At 40.1% G+C, this 17,874-nt stretch overlaps 2 protein-coding genes across 2 annotated transcripts; both read left to right on the top strand.

Moving 5' to 3' along the window:
* Window positions 1-8,553: 8,553 nt before the first annotated feature.
* Window positions 8,554-12,876, top strand: LOC307154366 (uncharacterized protein). Its single transcript, XM_079864252.1, has 7 exons — window positions 8,554-10,084; window positions 10,561-10,991; window positions 11,129-11,234; window positions 11,664-11,881; window positions 12,150-12,281; window positions 12,500-12,667; window positions 12,763-12,876. The coding sequence occupies exons 2-7, from the start codon at window positions 10,563-10,565 to the stop codon at window positions 12,823-12,825; spliced, it is 1,116 nt and encodes a 371-aa protein (XP_079720378.1). The 5' UTR covers window positions 8,554-10,084; window positions 10,561-10,562; the 3' UTR covers window positions 12,826-12,876.
* Window positions 12,877-14,149: 1,273 nt separating this feature from the next.
* On the top strand, window positions 14,150-17,441 carry LOC307146209 (uncharacterized protein). Its single transcript, XM_079850087.1, has 4 exons — window positions 14,150-14,996; window positions 15,082-15,269; window positions 15,619-15,803; window positions 16,567-17,441. Exons 1-4 carry the CDS (start codon window positions 14,980-14,982, stop codon window positions 16,993-16,995), a joined length of 819 nt encoding a protein of 272 aa, XP_079706213.1. The 5' UTR covers window positions 14,150-14,979; the 3' UTR covers window positions 16,996-17,441.
* The last annotated feature ends 433 nt before the right edge of the window (window positions 17,442-17,874 follow it).

Genomic DNA, 17,874 nt, shown 5'->3' with positions numbered 1-17,874 from the left:
CCGGCATATAAATATGGCCGCCATTTGGAATGTACTGAAAAAGCTACTTTTTCGAACTCGTCCTAGACGGTTTGTTCGATTTGCACGAAAATTGAACCAGATCATCTTCAGGTAGTGCTGACAAAAAGTTATGGAATTCAAATTGATTCGTCAAACCGTTTTCGATAAACGCACGAATACATTTTAAGTAGCGCTAGCAAAAACGGTCGTAAGGCTGTATCTCCGCAACGGTTTATCGTATTCAGACCAAACTTGGTACTTTTACTCACAAGCATGACCTGAGGCTACATGCTGTGTTTCGGCGCAGCGCCACCTACTGGTCCGGAGATATGAAAAATGGCTATTTTTGCTTATAACTTCTGAACAGTTTGTCCAAAAATCATAAAATTGGTCTCGTTAGATTCAGGGCAACATGCCGAGTCGACTGATATCCAATTTGACCATATCGGTCATTTTGGCTGTCGGCCATTTTGAATTTTGTGCTAAAATTCTGTATTTTATGAACGCATGAACGGATTGTTACGAAACGTGGTATGGGTCATCAGCACAATGCCCTGAATGAGCCTGAGAAGTTTCGAAACAGCGCCACCTAGTGATGAATTTTTTTTTTCAAATGCTTATAACTTTGGGTGTGGTCGACTTATTTTCACGAAACTCATCTTTTTAGACTCCTGAATCGTTGCCGAGTCCTACGATACCAAACATGCTAGGTTTCGCCTTACGGTTTGTGTAGCGTTGTGATTTAGCGCTTAAAAAACATTTGGCTATATCTTTGAAACCGCTAGTCCGATCGAGACGAAACCACCGTCAGAAGTTTGGAAACATAGGTCGATAGCTATATGACAATGCCCAAATGCGAAAATATTGATGTTTAGGGGTACTAATTTCCAATCAAAGTCATGTGTCAGTCATTTTTTTCGTGTTTTTTCATATAAATGTCTATAACTCTAAAGCAAATTGAGATATTTTCACCAAAACTGACACACATATGTATGGGCTCACTCTGAGGACACGTAAAAAAAATTGTGGGACTGAGCCTCTTGGTGGCGCTATAATAGAACAAAACATGAAATTCCCATTGACTTCAATACAGTTTCGTGAGATAAAATGCTATTTTCATTCAAAATCTACTTTTTCGAACTCCTCCCACACCGTTTGTCCGATTTTCACCAAAATCGAATCGTATCATCTCCAGACTGTGCCGACTAAAAGTTATGGATTTCGTGTCAATTGACGAAACCGTTTTCGTATAGCGCAGCAGCAAAGTTGAGGCATGATGCTAAAAGCATTATTCAGGCTTTATCTCTGCAATACCTTGACATATTGACACCAAACTTTGTATGTGTCATTGTCACTTCACTCTGACCACATCACATCAGTTTTGTAACTGCGCCACCTATTGGTCAAAAGTGATAATCCATTAAATCATATTTTTATTTACTGTTTCTATGATTTTTCAGGCATTTTGCCTAAAATCCTCTTTAATGTCTTTAATTGCTCATTGTCGCAGTTGGTCTGACACTTTAAGCAATGTTGGCATGTCTTGTCATCTGATTGTGCTTGGCCCCGGTAATGGCTGCTTGCAGCTATATTTCTTCTTCTTCTTCTTCCGCCATGGGAGTCTATGGCAGCCCATAGAACCGATTGCGGGAAAGTTGTTTTGGTTTGACATTCTGATAGAGGACAGTCCCAACATTAAATACACCAATTTTTGTGTTTCTAAGTCATTCCCTCTAGCGCCACCACCTGTCCAAAGTTTCACTTTTATTTTGCTAATAACTTTTGAACCGTAAGGCCAATCAACAAAATTCTTTTTTCCTCTGATTCCTGAGCTCATGCCGATTCGATTGCACCCTATGACGTCATTTTCCGTCATATAAATATGGCCGCCATTTTGAATTTTCTGAAAAAGCTACTTTTTCGAACTCGTCCTAGACGGTTTGTCCGATTTGTATGAAAATTGAACCAGATCATCTTCAGGCAGTGCTGACCAAAAGTTATGGAATTCAAATTGATTCGTCAAACCGTTTTCGATAAACGCACGAATACATTTTACGTAGCGCCTGCAAAAACAGTCGTAAGGCTGTATCTCCGCAACGGTTTATCGTATTCAGACCAAACTTGGTACATGTCATCACAAGCATGACCTGAGGCTACATGCTGCGTTTCGGCGCAGCGCCACCTACTGGTCCGGAGATATGAAAAATGGCTATTTTTGCTTATAACTTCTGAACAGTTTGTCCAAAAATCATAAAATTGGTCTCGTTAGATCCAGGGCAACATGCCGAGTCGACTGATATCCAATTATACCATATCGGCCATTTTGACTGTTGGCCATTTTGAATTATGTGCTAAAATGCTGTATTTTAGGAACGCATGAACGGATTGTTACGAAACTTGGCATGGGTCATCAGCACGATGTCCTGAAGGAGTGTGAGAAGTTACGAAACAGTGCCACCTAGTGGTCTTTTTTTTTCTTCAAATGCTTATAACTTTGGGTGTGATAGACTTATTTTCACGAAACTTATCTCAATAGACTCCTGAATCGTTGCCGAGTTCTACGATACCAAACATGCTAGGTTTCGCCTTACGGTTTGTGTAGCGTTGTGATTTAGCGCTTAAAAAACATTAGGCTATATCTTCGAAACCGTTTGTCCGATCGAGACGAAACCACCGTCAGAAGTTTGGAAACATAGGTGGATAGCTATACACCAATGCCCAAATGCGAAAATATTGATGTTTAGGGGTAGTAATATTCAATCAAAGTCATGTGTCAGTCATTTTTTACTTTTTTTTTCATATAAATGTCTATAACTCCGAAGCAAATTGAGATTTTTGCACCAAAATCGACACATATATGTATGGGCTCACTCTGAGGACACATAAAAAAAATGGTGGGACTGAGCCTCTTGGTGGCGCTATAATAGAACAAAACATGAAATTCCCATTGACTTCAATGCAGTTTTGTGAAATAAAATGCTATACTTAACAAATGCATTGGTGTAATATTATGAAACTCAGAATGTGCCAACAACACCATCCCCTGAAGGTACTCAAAATATTTCGAAACAGCACCACCTAGTGGTCAAAAGTTATAACAACATTTCCAAAAAGGCTAATAACTTTTGAATAAATCTGGCTATTGAAATGCCACTGGTCTTACTAGATTCCTTGGGTCAAGCCGAGAACATAGATACCAAGTTTACCTTATTTGGCCGAACTTCCTGTCCGCCATCTTGATTTTCAGTCAAAACGTTCTTTTTCGAACTCCTCCTAGACCGTTTGTCCGATTTTCACCAAAATCGAATCGTATCATCTCCAGACCGTGCCGACTAAAAGTTATGGATTTCGTGTCGATAGACGAAACCGTTTTCGTATAGCGCAGCAGCAAATTTGAGGTATAATGCTAAAAGCACTATTCAGGCTTTATCTCTGCAATGCCTTGACATATTGACACCAAACTTTGTCATTGTCACTTCACTCTGACCACATCACATCAGTTTTGTAACTGCGCCACCTATTGGTCGAAAGTGATAATGCATTAAATCATATTTTTAATGACTGTTTATATGATTTTTCAGCAATTTAACCTAAAATCCTCTTTAAATGTCTTTAATTGCTCATTGTTGCAGTTGGTCTGACACTTTCAGACATGTTGGCATGTCTTGTCATCTGATTGTGCTTGGCCCCGATAATTGCTGCTTGCAGCTATATTTATTCTTCCGTTTCTTCCGACTGGGAGTCTATGGCAGCCCATAGAACCGATTGCGGGAAAGTTGTTTTGGTTTGACATTCTGATAGAGGACAGTCCCAACATTAAATACACCAATTTTGATGTTTCTAAGTCATTCCCTCTAGCGCCACCACCTGTCCAAAGTTTCACTTTTATTTTGCTAATAACTTTTGAACCGTAAGGCCAATCAACAAAATTCTTTTTTCCTCTGATTCCTGAGCTCATGCTGATTCGATTGCACCCTATGAAGTCATTTTCCGGCATATAAATATGGCCGCCATTTGGAATGTACTGAAAAAGCTACTTTTTCGAACTCGTCCTAGACGGTTTGTTCGATTTGCACGAAAATTGAACCAGATCATCTTCAGGTAGTGCTGACAAAAAGTTATGGAATTCAAATTGATTCGTCAAACCGTTTTCGATAAACGCACGAATACATTTTACGTAGCGCTAGCAAAAACAATCGTAAGGCTGTATCTCCGCAACGGTTTATCGTATTCAGACCAAACTTGGTACTTTTACTCACAAGCATGACCTGAGGCTACATGCTGTGTTTCGGCGCAGCGCCACCTACTGGTCCGGAGATATGAAAAATGGCTATTTTTGCTTATAACTTCTGAACAATTTGTCCAAAAATCATAAAATTGGTCTTGTTAGATTCAGAGCAACATGCCGAGTCGACTGATATCCAATTTTACCATATCGGCCATTTTGACTGTCGGCCATTTTGAATTTTGTGCTAAAATGCTGTATTTTAAGAACGCATGAACGGATTGTTACGAAACTTGGTATGGGTCATCAGCACAATGTCCTGAAGGAGCGTGAGAAGTTTCGAAACAGCGCCACCTACTGGTGAATTTTTTTTTCAAACGCTTATAACTTTGGGTGTGATCGACTTATTTTCACGAAACTCATCTCAATAGACTCCTGAATCGTTGCCGAGTCCAACGATACCAAACATGCTAGGTTTCGCCTTACGGTTTGTGTAGCGTTGTGATTTAGCGCTTAAAAAACATTAGGCTATATCTTCGAAACCGATTGTCTGATCGAGACGAAACCTCCGTCAGAAGTTTGGAAACATAGGTCGATAGCTATTCACCAATGCCCAAATGCAAAAATATTGATGTTTAGGGGTAGTAATATTCAATCAAAGTCATGTGTCAGTCATTTTTTACGTGTTTTATCATATAAATGTCTATAACTCCGAAGCAAATTGAGATTTTTGCACCAAAATCGACACATATATGTATGGGCTCACTCTGAGGACACATAAAAAAAATGGTGGGACTGAGCCTCTTGGTGGCGCTATAATAGAACAAAACATGAAATTCCCATTGACTTCAATGCAGTTTTGTGAAATAAAATGCTATACTTAACAAATGCATTGGTGTAATATTACGAAACTCAGAATGTGCCAACAACACCATCCCCTGAAGGTACTCAAAATATTTCGAAACAGCACCACCTAGTGGTCAAAAGTTATAACAACATTTCCAAAAAGGCTAATAACTTTTGAATAAATCTGGCTATTGAAATGCCACTGGTCTTAATAGATTCCTTGGGTCAAGCCGAGAACATAGATACCAAGTTTACCTTATTTGGCCGAACTTCCTGTCCGCCATCTTGATTTTCAGTCAAAACCTACTTTTTCGAACTCCTCCTAGACCGTTTGTCCGATTTTCACCAAAATCGAATCGTATCATCTCCAGACCGTGCCGACTAAAAGTTATGGATTTCGTGTCGATAGATGGAACCGTTTTTGTATAGCGCAGCAGCAAAGTTGAGGCATGATGCTAATAGCACTAATTAAGGCTTTATCTCTGCAATGCCTTGACATATTGACACCAAACTTTGTATCTGTCATTGTAACTTCACTCTGACCACATCACATCAGTTTTGTAACTGCGCCACCTATTGGTTGAAAGTGATAATCCATCAAATCATATTTTTAATTATTGTTTGTATGATTTTTCAGGCATTTTGCCTAAAATCCTCTTTGAATGTCTTTAATTGCTCATTGTTGCAGTTGGTCTGACACTTTCAGACATGTTGGCATGTCTTGTCGTCTTATTCTGCTTGGCCCCGGTAATTGCTGCTTGCAGCTATATTTAGGGGCCAAGCACCGAAGGTGCGGAGGCACCTATTGTATCTGTTCCGTTTCTTATTATTATTAGGGGCCAAGCACCGAAGGTGCGGAGGCACCTATTGTATCTGTTCCGTTTCTTATTATTATTATTATTATTATTAGGGGCCAAGCACCGAAGGTGCGGAGGCACCTATTGTTTTTGTTCCGGTTCTTATTATTATTAGGGGCTGTAGGAGCCATTTATGTTTATTGTTTGCATAATATTTTATTTTGTTTGGATATATTTATATTTATATTTTGGACACTGGGTGACAGTGATTCGATGCACATGGTTGTATAAAAGGGGGCATAGGTGACAGGAAGTGATAGCCACTGGTAGGGGGAGCACACACAGTTCTTACCAGACCACAGAGCATGGATTACAGATCCGGGTCACGGCACGTTAACAACTGGGAACAAGAAATCAACTGGTATGTTCATCTGTTTGTACAATAACAATTACAATAAACCACAAACCTCAACTGTAATAATATCTGGAAAATCTTTGTGTGTCTGCGTAGAAACTTCACCCCTACCTGTGTGCATGATGGCAAACTTGGTTTGGATACGGATTGCCAATACAGGGGCCAAGCACCGAAGGTGCGGAGGCACCTATTGTATCCGTTCGCGTTCTTATTAGGGGCCAAGCACCGAAGGTGCGGAGGCACCTATTGTATCTGTTCCCGTTCTTATTATTAGGGGTTCAAGCATGAAATGCTGAAACCCTATTGTAATTGTAAGGATTTGTAAAACGCATCGTGCAGGACAAACCGTAAGGCCTAGAGACTTGAAACCTGGCCAGATGGTAGGCCTCAATTTGGGGACAACCTATCAGAGTATGACCCCGATTGGCCCATAGGTGGCGCTACAGCAACCAAAAGTTCAAAATCGCTCATAACTCTTAGACCGTTTGTCCCAGGATCAAGTGTCTTATATCGTTGGAATCCTTGGCTCAAGGCGGACAAAATGGCTATCTCCGATTTGGATGTAGGCAGGGAAAATGTTCTGCTATGTTGAATTTAGTCCAAAACCTACTTTTGCGAACTAGTCCCTGGTTTTTCGCCCGATCGGAACCAAACCAGTCTAGGACAATTCTCTGGACTCTCTAGATCAATAATTATCGAAAAAAAGTTGAACTTTGGCATGTGGGTGGCTGTAACAGGGTCATTTAGAAAAGGGGCGTGGCAAAATACACTCAAAAGCCTATAAATCCCAAAGGAAAACTCAGAACTTCACAAAATTTGATGAGCATATGTGTCAGAACATGGTGAGGAAGCATGCAGAGTTTCATGGAGATCGGACCATAGGTGGCGCTATAACTGTCAAAAAGCCTTCATTCTTATTAGGGGTTCAAGCATGAAATGCTGAAACCCTATTGTAATTGTAAGGATTTGTAAAACGCATCGTGCAGGACAAACCGTAAGGCCTAGAGACTTGAAACCTGGCCAGATGGTAGGCCTCAATTTGGGGACAACCTATCAGAGTATGACCCCGATTGGCCCATAGGTGGCGCTACAGCAACCAAAAGTTCAAAATCGCTCATAACTCTTAGACCGTTTGTCCCAGGATCCAGTGTCTTATATTGTTGGAATCCTTGGCTCAAGGCGGACAAAATGGCTATCTCCGATTTGGATGTAGGCAGGGAAAATTTTCTGCTATGTCGAATTTTGTCCAAAACATACTTTTGCGAACTAGTCCCTGGTTTTTCGCCCGATCGGAACCAAACCAGTCTAGGACAATTCTCTGGACTCTCTAGATCAATAATTATCGAAAAAAAGTTGAACTTTGGCATGTGGGTGGCTGTAACAGGGTCATTTAGAAAAGGGGCGTGGCAAAATACACTCAAAAGCCTATAAATCCCAAAGGAAAACTCAGAACTTCACAAAAATTGATGAGCATATGTGTCAGAACATGGTGAGGAAGCATGCAGAGTTTCATGGAGATCGGACTATAGGTGGCGCTATAACTGGCAAAAAGCCTTCATTCTTATTAGGGGTTCAAGCATGAAATGCTGAAACCCTATTGTAATTGTAAGGATTTGTAAAATGCATCGTGCAGGACAAACCGTAAGGCCTAGAGACTTGAAACCTGGCCAGATGGTAGGCCTCAATTTGGGGACAGCCTATCAGAGTATGACCCCGATTGGCCCATAGGTGGCGCTACAGCAACCAAAAGTTCAAAATCGCTCATAACTCTTAGACCGTTTGTCCCAGGATCAAGTGTCTTATATCGTTGGAATCCTTGGCTCAAGGCGGACAAAATGGCTATCTCCGATTTGGATGTAAGCAGTGAAAATTTTCTGCTATGTCGAATTTTGTCCAAAACCTACTTTTGCGAACTAGTCCCTGGTTTTTCGCCCGATCGGAACCAAACCAGTCTAGGACAATTCTCTGGACTCTCTAGATCAATAATTATCGAAAAAAAGTTGAACTTTGGCATGTGGGTGGCTGTAACAGGGTCATTTAGAAAAGGGGCGTGGCAAAATACACTCAAAAGCCTATAAATCCCAAAGGAAAACTCAGAACTTCACAAAAATTGATGAGCATATGTGTCAGAACATGGTGAGGAAGCATGCAGAGTTTCATGGAGATCGGACCATAGGTGGCGCTATAACTGGCAAAAAGCCTTCATTCTTATTAGGGGTTCAAGCATGAAATGCTGAAACCCTATTGTAATTGTAAGGATTTGTAAAACGCATCGTGCAGGACAAACCGTAAGGCCTAGAGACTTGAAACCTGGCCAGATGGTAGGCCTCAATTTGGGGACAACCTCTCAGAGTATGACCCCGATTGGCCCATAGGTGGCGCTACAGCAACCAAAAGTTCAAAATCGCTCATAACTCTTAGACCGTTTGTCCCAGGATCAAGTGTCTTATATCGTTGGAATCCTTGGCTCAAGGCGGACAAAATGGCTATCTCCGATTTGGATATAGAAAGGGAAAATTTTCTGCTATGTCGAATTTTGTCCAAAACCTACTTTTGCGAACTAGTCCCTGGTTTTTCGCCCGATCGGAACCAAACCAGTCTAGGACAATTCTCTGGACTCTCTAGATCAATAATTATCGAAAAAAAGTTGAACTTTGGCATGTGGGTGGCTGTAACAGGGTCATTTAGAAAAGGGGCGTGGCAAAATACACTCAAAAGCCTATAAATCCCAAAGGAAAACTCAGAACTTCACAAAAATTGATGAGCATATGTGTCAGAACATGGTGAGGAAGCATGCAGAGTTTCATGGAGATCGGACCATAGGTGGCGCTATAACTGTCAAAAAGCCTTCATTCTTATTAGGGGTTCAAGCATGAAATGCTGTGCACCCGCTTCGGATGTTATCACCCGATTGAATGGACATTATCAGTGGTTATCGGCCCATTCGTATGGGCCAGTAGGGCCCTACTGTGCCTCCTAGCAGGTGCAGTAGGTTTTTATCATCTATTCACATCGCTGATCAGCATCATACAGGAAGACTCTCGATCCAGTCCCCCAGGAATACAGTCCGCCGCCAGACCTCAAACTTCCCGCGACTTTCAGGTAAGACATTTTCAACTGTTCCTATTTAGTTTATGAGCTAAAAAAAAACATTTTTTAGAAAACTGTTATATTAAAGCTATAATAAGGTAACATAAAAGAGTTTAAACGAAATTCCAGATATTGTTTTTATTGATTTTTTTTTCATTTGCATTTACTGTATTTACCGGTCAAGCTAGCATTAGGCTACAGTTTACTACAAAAACGTTGTTGTTTTTTTAATCGAAACAAAACTGTTAGTATTACTAACAATTTAGCTTCCACCATGGCTAACTAATGAGTTAAAAAAAGTTAGCAGATGAGGGGGGAAAACGATTTATTACACCGTGAGTTTCCTGTAAATTACACCTTTTAGCCTTAAAGCCGTTCTGTGTAATGACTACACTGTACATATATTTTGTATCTGCTTCATACAAACTCTTCATTCAGGCTATATCATGCTCGTATATACCTACTGTATATAGTGATAGTGATATCAGGTTTGTGGTAGCTCTATTTTGATTTATGTAAGCTAGCAACAACAGGCTAACGTTAACAAAAATGCATTACTTGAATTAACCTTGAACTTGAAACATAAAACCTATACACAGGTCTTTCTATCTGTCTGCTTTCCTGCTTATGTTTCTCTGTACTTGACTTTGTCCATCTCATTTTACAACTTTTGATTCCCAGATTAGGAAAAACTGTTCCAAGATTGCAGTGGTAAGTTTATTTGATTTATTATCTATCTAGTTATGTATCTATGTCATGGTCTCCCGGGTTTTTGGTGTTGTGTTCTTTTTGTGTTAGTTTTGCCTTAGTCTTGTTTCCTGTTTTTTATATTGTTGGTTCATTCTCTTGTGCATTCTGTCCTGTTACTTCCTGCTCCTTGTCACACCTGGTTTCTGTCTCATTGTTAGCCGCTCAGTGTACATATACCCCTAGGTTTCTTTATTTCCCTGCCAGATCCATGTTGCTTCCCCCTGTGTCTTCCATGTAGTCTGTTACATTTATTTGATTAAAACTTGGTTCCTCCACCTGCCTGCCTCCTGACTTTGTTGCTGCATTTAGGTCCTCACCATCCACAACTCGTGACATCTAGGCCTATGTTTTAATACATCATGCACATTAAGGAACAAAAATCTAGCTTTTGTTGTATCCATTAGTCACGCATGTGTCCTTATTGCCTTTTTTTCCAGAGATGGGAAAAGCACTGAAAGGCACACGGTTAAGAAACATCAAGATAAAGGTGCTGAGGAGGAATATCAATGGTTGTGTAAAGGTTCATTACCTTACACATAAAGACATCCCCAAGCCCAGCTCCCAACAAACAGGCCTTTTGGACTCCACACTTGTTCCATCAGAACAAGATGAAGCAGCAGGCTGTAGTTCATCTTCTGAGACTGCATACAGTAAGGCAAAGAAGAGAGAGCTAAATGCCTGGGATGCAGTCAAGGAGGACATGCTCAAAGTTTCATTTGAAACTTCAGCACCAATCACTTCCAAGTGTTCTGTCTGCCAACGGCATGCTGATTATAGGTGCTTGGAGTGCAGCACCACGGCAGTCCTCTGTGAAGCCTGTCTGAGGAGGACTCACCACAATTCATTGCACGTCCCTGATAAATGGAATGTATGAACAACAGCATTCACTCACACATATACATATAGCAGAATATTTGTAAATCTTGTTTTAGCACAATACTACAATTTGTGTTGTCTTGAATTACTCATTTCCAAAACTATTAGTTAAAGTTATCTTTCTTTCAGAATTCTTCTTATGAACCATCCTACCAGGGGCTATTCCTGTATTTACCCGAGGGCCATGAAAACCATGCTGTGTACAGGAAAGATATAAAAGTCATTGTCAACACAGGTTTGTCATTTTATAATGTTAAAAGTCATGTGTTTAATTTCCTTGACAAAAGAAAAGAGAGGCTGATGAAATGTTGAGCAATGACGTTCTCGTAGGAATTTCTCACACTTCTGATGTGCAATTTTCCAGTAATTACATATCAGGTTACTGGTGACACAGTGTCTGTGTTAATATACATTATAGTAATGATAATGGATTAGATTTATATAGTGCTTTTCAAGACACTCAAAGAGCTCTACATTGAATCCATTATTCTTTCACTCATTCATACTTGGTGATGGTAAGCTACTTGTGTAGCCACAGCTGTCCTGGGCCAATGAGTGCAAATGGCCACTGCCATGCTGCCGTCTATCAATAAGATTGTCTATCATTATCAATAGACTATTTTATTGTATTCCTTGGTTATGTTTTTATGTATTTTTTTTGCAGGACGTCTTTGCACCATCCCTATAGATATGTGCGAGTGTGAACCTGAAGCCTGCACTCTTCTGCGGTACGGGCTCTGGCCAGCAACAGCTGAAAAGCCTCAAACTGCCTTCTCCATTCCTTTACTGGAACTTTTTGTTTGTCTGTCACTGGAGTGTCAGGTTTCTGTTGAGGGTTTTTGCAACACTCTGCGCTGGAGAAACAATCTGACTCTTACAGAGGTGAGTCAGATTGCAGAGGTAATTTTGAAGTCCCATCTGTGACGCCAACATTTCAGATCATGATATATCACAACGAAGAGTAAATCATTACGAAAACATCTAGGATCTTACAGTTGTATGAAAGAAGATTGCTGATTGTTCATTTTTTATAAGAAATATATTTATAATTATATTTATAATTTGGTAATGAACCATGCAAAGTATTACTTTGGCTTTTAATGTTAATGATGTTTCAGTAACATTTTTGCTGACGCGGTTAATACCATAGGTTAACGCACTCTACAGAGCCCTGGTGGGAGAATCCATATCCCACTTTAGGCATCACCACTTCCGACAAAGGAGTTTGGTGGATATTTGCCCTCAGTTTGATGATGGGACCACGTGCCCAGCATGTCCAAAGGTGGGTTCTACTCCTAGCTTAGTTCATGTTAGATTACTTGATTGCAGTTCCCATGAAATGATCAAATTGAATCAATGTGAAGTGTTACATTTTGATATAACGGTAACAGTATATGTTCACCAGCCTGGTATGAGTATGAATGAGGGAACTTGTGCATCTTTTATCTTTTTTGCTGCACCAGATACAAAACCAGAATTACTCAAGTTATTGTTTCCTAGGTGGATGGAGATATGATAGTAACTCTGGATGCCAACTTTGGCCTTGTGAGGAAACAAAGCTCAGGGACAAGCCTAGTTGAGCCCTTACATGGGACCCGCATGTTTGTTGCTGAAAATAATGTACAGGAATATCTGCTTTCACATCCTGATAATTCCAAGCCTCACGAGGTTAGTCACAGTTGTAGAATACTTTATTGCAAACTTAAACTAATAGAAAAACACCCAAGTCTTCCCATAACCATCTGCATTTTTCCTTATCCCAGGACTGCAGTAACTTCAAGGCTGGCAACATGCTGAGATCACAAAAAAAAAGAGAAAAAGCTTGATGTTACAGGAGTGTTTGGAGCCTCCTGTCGTCATGAAATCCCACTGATGTTTGTAAACATGAGCCAAGGAGAACGGCAAGTCTATGACATACTGTAATAGAAGTGTATTAACCTGTGATATGTGTATGGGCGATATTGCAACATACTACTAAATGAGCTCAGCATAGTGTATCAGAATTCCCATGTTTTGTGTTGTTATAGGTTAGCTTATCCCCTGTATGTCATTGATGAGCTTCTTCAAAGATGCACAAAGAAGAACATACACTTGCGGGTGGTCTATGATATTGCCTGTGTTGTTGCCTCACATTTGAACGTGAGTTCTTTTTTAAACTTCTGTGTAAAGTTTCAATATTTTCTAAAAGATCTTAAAATTACAAATAAAAGCTCTGCCATACTGTGTTCAAACAGAAATCAGGTGAGGGTATACCTCCCAACATCTCCTTGGCTGTGCCAGCTTTTCACGTTTATGGACACAAACTGCCCTGCCAGGTAATACCATTGGATTTAAACAGATGTCAGGATCTGTGGGAACACTTCATTCCCTCCTTGTTTAGCTTCCATTCTCCTGTCCACTGCACTGCTTAAATAAAGTAGAAAGGCCTGAAAGTAATCTTGAATCTAGCATTTTCCTGACGTTTTCTAAACTTGTTTCACAGCCGTGCTGTTGCGGACAATGTGAGAGGTTGTGTCAATCTATGTGATATTTTACAACTTTGCTTTAATCACAGATCAAGTACAGCACCAGACGGCTTAGTGGGTTTGGGCTTACTGATGGGGAAGGAATGGAGAGACTGTGGTCTTTCCTCCGAAGATTCGCCAGGGTCACAAAGGAGATGACTCCATCTCACCGGCTTGACCTGCTGACTGATGCACTTCTGCACTATGGACGGAGAAAATCTACTGACCTTGATTAGTTTACCATTGTATGGCGATGTCATAAATCAGTGCTAGTAGTTTAACGCACTGTGCTTGTTGGTTTAAATTTGACACATTTTATATTTTCTGGAGTTTAGCTTGAACAAATTGTACTACGCAAGTAAATTCAAGTATTTCTTTGCAGCGTTGAACCTCCTGCAAAAACTGGACAAAGCAGAGAAACTATCAACTCTAGCTGAAGAAGACATTTCATCTGTCATCAGAGAGGCACCAGGTAAATTGAGCACAAGAAGCAGAAGGAGTAAAAAATAAAATTGTGTTGATTAAGATTTACGATCATATAATTTTCCATTTAATTTACAACCATTTTGCACATAGTGGTATTATGTAGAATTGATCAGTCGGTTGTTTTGTTTGTTTGTTTTTATTTTTTTTATTTTTTTTTACTGTTGATCTCTGAGCAACACATTGAGAGATGGAAGAAAAGAGAGATAGAGCTGTCCCAACAGAAACCAAAACCAATACGTAAGCAAGTGAAGTGAATGTTTTAACCATTTTTTTAAGCAAATGTAACTACAGTAATTACCAAAAAAAAATACCTGACAAAATAAAAGAAAAAGAAATATAGCTGTAACATTTTCATCTGATCTCCAGACACTGTCTCTAAATGGAAAAGGGACTACATTAAGGAGTTGATAAGGTTCTACAATCTCAAGTAGGAATTCAGTGTCTTGTCTACTGATATGTAATAACAAGGCACATTGGTGTAGGAAACTGTTGCAATGGCCCTGTTCAGACCCAGTATTAACATGTGCTCTCACTGATACAAAGTGGTCAGCCCTAAGTGTGTCTGACCTGGTATTTAAATGCATTCCAGTGTTTCCCCTACAGTGACTCAACTGTGGCGGCCTGCCACTGCTATATTGTTAGCACCACGCCTTTAAAAAGCACATGGACAACGTCAACATTTCTGAATTGAATCCTCTGTCAAATGCTGTTAGAATGCTGTTACGTGAGACCTGGACAACTTCTGTGTGTGGTTTGGCCAGATCCAACCACATTGCGGTACACACTGATTATGTTTAGACCTGTATTTAAAGCTGTCCACTGTTCATGTTAATACCAGGTCGGAACTGGGCCAATGATGTTATGAATTCCACAATTATGTCATCTGCAATATTTGGTAAGGTCTAGCTTAGTAACTCTTTATGGTTGGCAACCACCAAATTTTCTGATATTCTTTTTGTAATACACAGATCTGGGACTTGTGAGGCATACATGGGGGATGAAACAGAGTAAGTTACCCGTCTCCATATGTTGCTGATCTTTGATAGAATGTGTAAATGGTGTTTTGATAATATTCATGTACTACCTTTGTAGAACTGAGAACTCCCTGCTTAACATGGAGAAGAAACACCGCATTGAGACCAGATGGAAAGAATCAGATTTGAACTTCCAGTGTACTCTTAAAGATGTTGACCAGGAGCTCAGATCCCAGCTGATCTGCAGAGCTGGAACTGAATCCAGAGAGAGAGCAGTACTCCTCCAACTGAAAAGAAAATATCCAGGTAAAGTGATGTGGACAAGCTGAACAGTTTCATGAATGTAGATACTATTAGAGAGACAATGTTTAGCACTTCTGGTTCTGTTAAAGTGACACACAAACATTTGGGCAAATGTGCTCCTTTTACACCTCCCCTCGAGTTAAACAATTGAGTTTTACCTTTCCCCTGTTCATCCAGCCGTTCTCTGAGTCTGGAGACCCCATTTGTGGCTTTAGCTTAGCATGAATCATTGAATCGGATTAGATTCATGCTAAGCTAAAGCCACAAATTAAAGTTCCTTCAATGTTTACCAATAACCATAATAAATAACAAAAAGACTAACTGTGTTTTCTGTTTTCTGACTTTGCTTCAGATGGGCAGGGCATTGCCATAAGACTGTCCAAACAGGTGGCCAACTCCAATAGAAGACTAAAACAAGCAATCAAAGAATACAACAGCATACAATGGCCACCACAGAGGAGCATCTTCCCTGCAACGATGCATTTTGAGGAAGCATGTGATCCCTCTTGGCCCGTCTACTTCTGTCTTGATGAAGCTGTGAGTATAGTTACGTAACCATAAACCACCCAGGAACCATATTGCATATAGAAACCATCTAAATAATTTTAGAGATCACTTGGTAATATGGCATAGTTCTCTGGGTTGTTAATGAGCTCATTTTTTGTAAATTTGGAGTGCTGTCAATACAGAGAACAACGACAAAAATCGGTGTTGCCTACACCGTGTTATCCTCTTTTTAAAATTTGCACCCTGTTGACTTCAATAGGGCATATTTAAACCTGCTTTTAGCCTCTTAACATCCTTGATGTGTCATTACAAGTGCACAGCTAATGTGAGTGATTCCTTCAGAGTGAACACGGGTGAATCTGTATCTAAATCTGCGATTTAGCGATTTCACGTGTGTGAACTCGACAATCGATTACTATGGACTTCGACCGAAAACAGGATGTAAATACAGGTATGTGCGCTGGCTGAATAAACATCATTTTTATTCATATCTTTCACATCTACTGCAGTCAGATTGACCCGCGTTCACTCTGAAGGAATCACTCACATTAGCTGTGCACTTGTAATGACACATCAAGGATGTTAAGAGGCTAAAAGCAGGTTTAAAACTTGCCCCATTGAAGTCAACAGGGTGCAAATTTTAAAAAGAGGATAACACGGTGTAGGCAACACCGATTTTTGTCGTTGTTCTCTGTATTGACAGCACTCCAAATGTACAAAAAAATGAGCTCAATGTTAAAATTGACCGGAGTTCTCCTTTAAGTTGTGATTGTTATTGTCTTGCCCTTTCCAGATTGAAGAAGATGAAGTCCCAAGGAGTCTGAAAAGACGAGGGATTGATGCCTTGCATATGAAGACACGGGCAGCTGAGGAAAAACTCCTGGTTTACCAGGAAATGAGAAATGTAACTGATCACCTCCATCAGCAGCACGCCTTTCTGTGCTCTGCCATCGATGACACAGAGCAGCCTGGTGCAAAAGCTGCTCTCATCCATCGTCTCAGAGAGCTGGAAAGAAAGCTACATGAAACCACTGTGAAGTTTAATCAGCATGTACCAGACATTGTTCCCTCAACTTGTGGTTACATCACCACAGACAACTCCTGCCTGTCTCAGGACCTCCAGACATTAAGTACACAGACACTGGTGTATAATGACGATGTTGGTGCTAGTGATTGTGATGAAGACAATGAAAATGACAATGATGATGATGACAGCAATTAGGCTGACTGTGGTTTCCTTTTTTCTTTTCTTCAGTGCCAATCTAGATATACATTTCAGGTGTAATTGATCCTCTATCGCTATTCATTGTTATTAAATCAAATCAAATTTTATTCATACTAAATAAGTAATACAAAGTGCCTCACAGAGGCTAAAAACAAATTGTTCATATTGTAATGGCAATAAAAGGTCCATGTAGCTGGACCCATGAATTGTTCTGTTTCTCTGCACAGCCAGACAGTGGTATTGGGAGTATTGTAGGCATTGTAATGTCATTTTTATGTTTATTTCTGCAAATATATGGCAGAGGATATTTAAAGGGGTGATGAACTGAGAAATCAAAGTTTCCTTGAGCTTTTGACATATAAGAGATCATCATACTATAATAATATCCTGTAAGTTTCAGAACTGAAAACTACCTTGTTAGTCCAATAAAAGCTTTTATAGACATCAGGCTCAGCAAACGACTCGTTTTTCAAAGTGGGGAACTATGACGTCAAAGAGGATAAAACACCGCCTCCACAAAAGAAGATCAACGCCTACTTCAATACGGCCTGTTTAGCCCCGCCCACCAATTCGCCCAAACATGCTAAATAACATAGGACGACATGATGATTGCTTACCGGATCGAGCTACTTCCAAGCAATAAACATGCTGTTTACTAAATATTGTGCGTGCCTGTTTGTGGAAGAAGACAGTCTGCATAAGCTTCCTTCGGATTCCAGCATGGTTAAACTTTATTAAATCAGTCAATCACAATTTCCCGACACGGATCTGCCAGCAACATGTAAGTAACCATGTGTACTCTAATGCCTGATCTGCGATCAGTGATTTCGGTGTAATTATTCAAGTTCAGATATCTTAAAATCGTTCAATACTGTT

The sequence above is a fragment of the Squalius cephalus genome (assembly GCF_949319135.1).
Source record: "Squalius cephalus genome assembly, chromosome: 2".
Taxonomy (NCBI): Eukaryota; Metazoa; Chordata; class Actinopteri; order Cypriniformes; family Leuciscidae; genus Squalius; species Squalius cephalus.
This window is presented reverse-complemented; position numbering and strand designations above follow the sequence as displayed.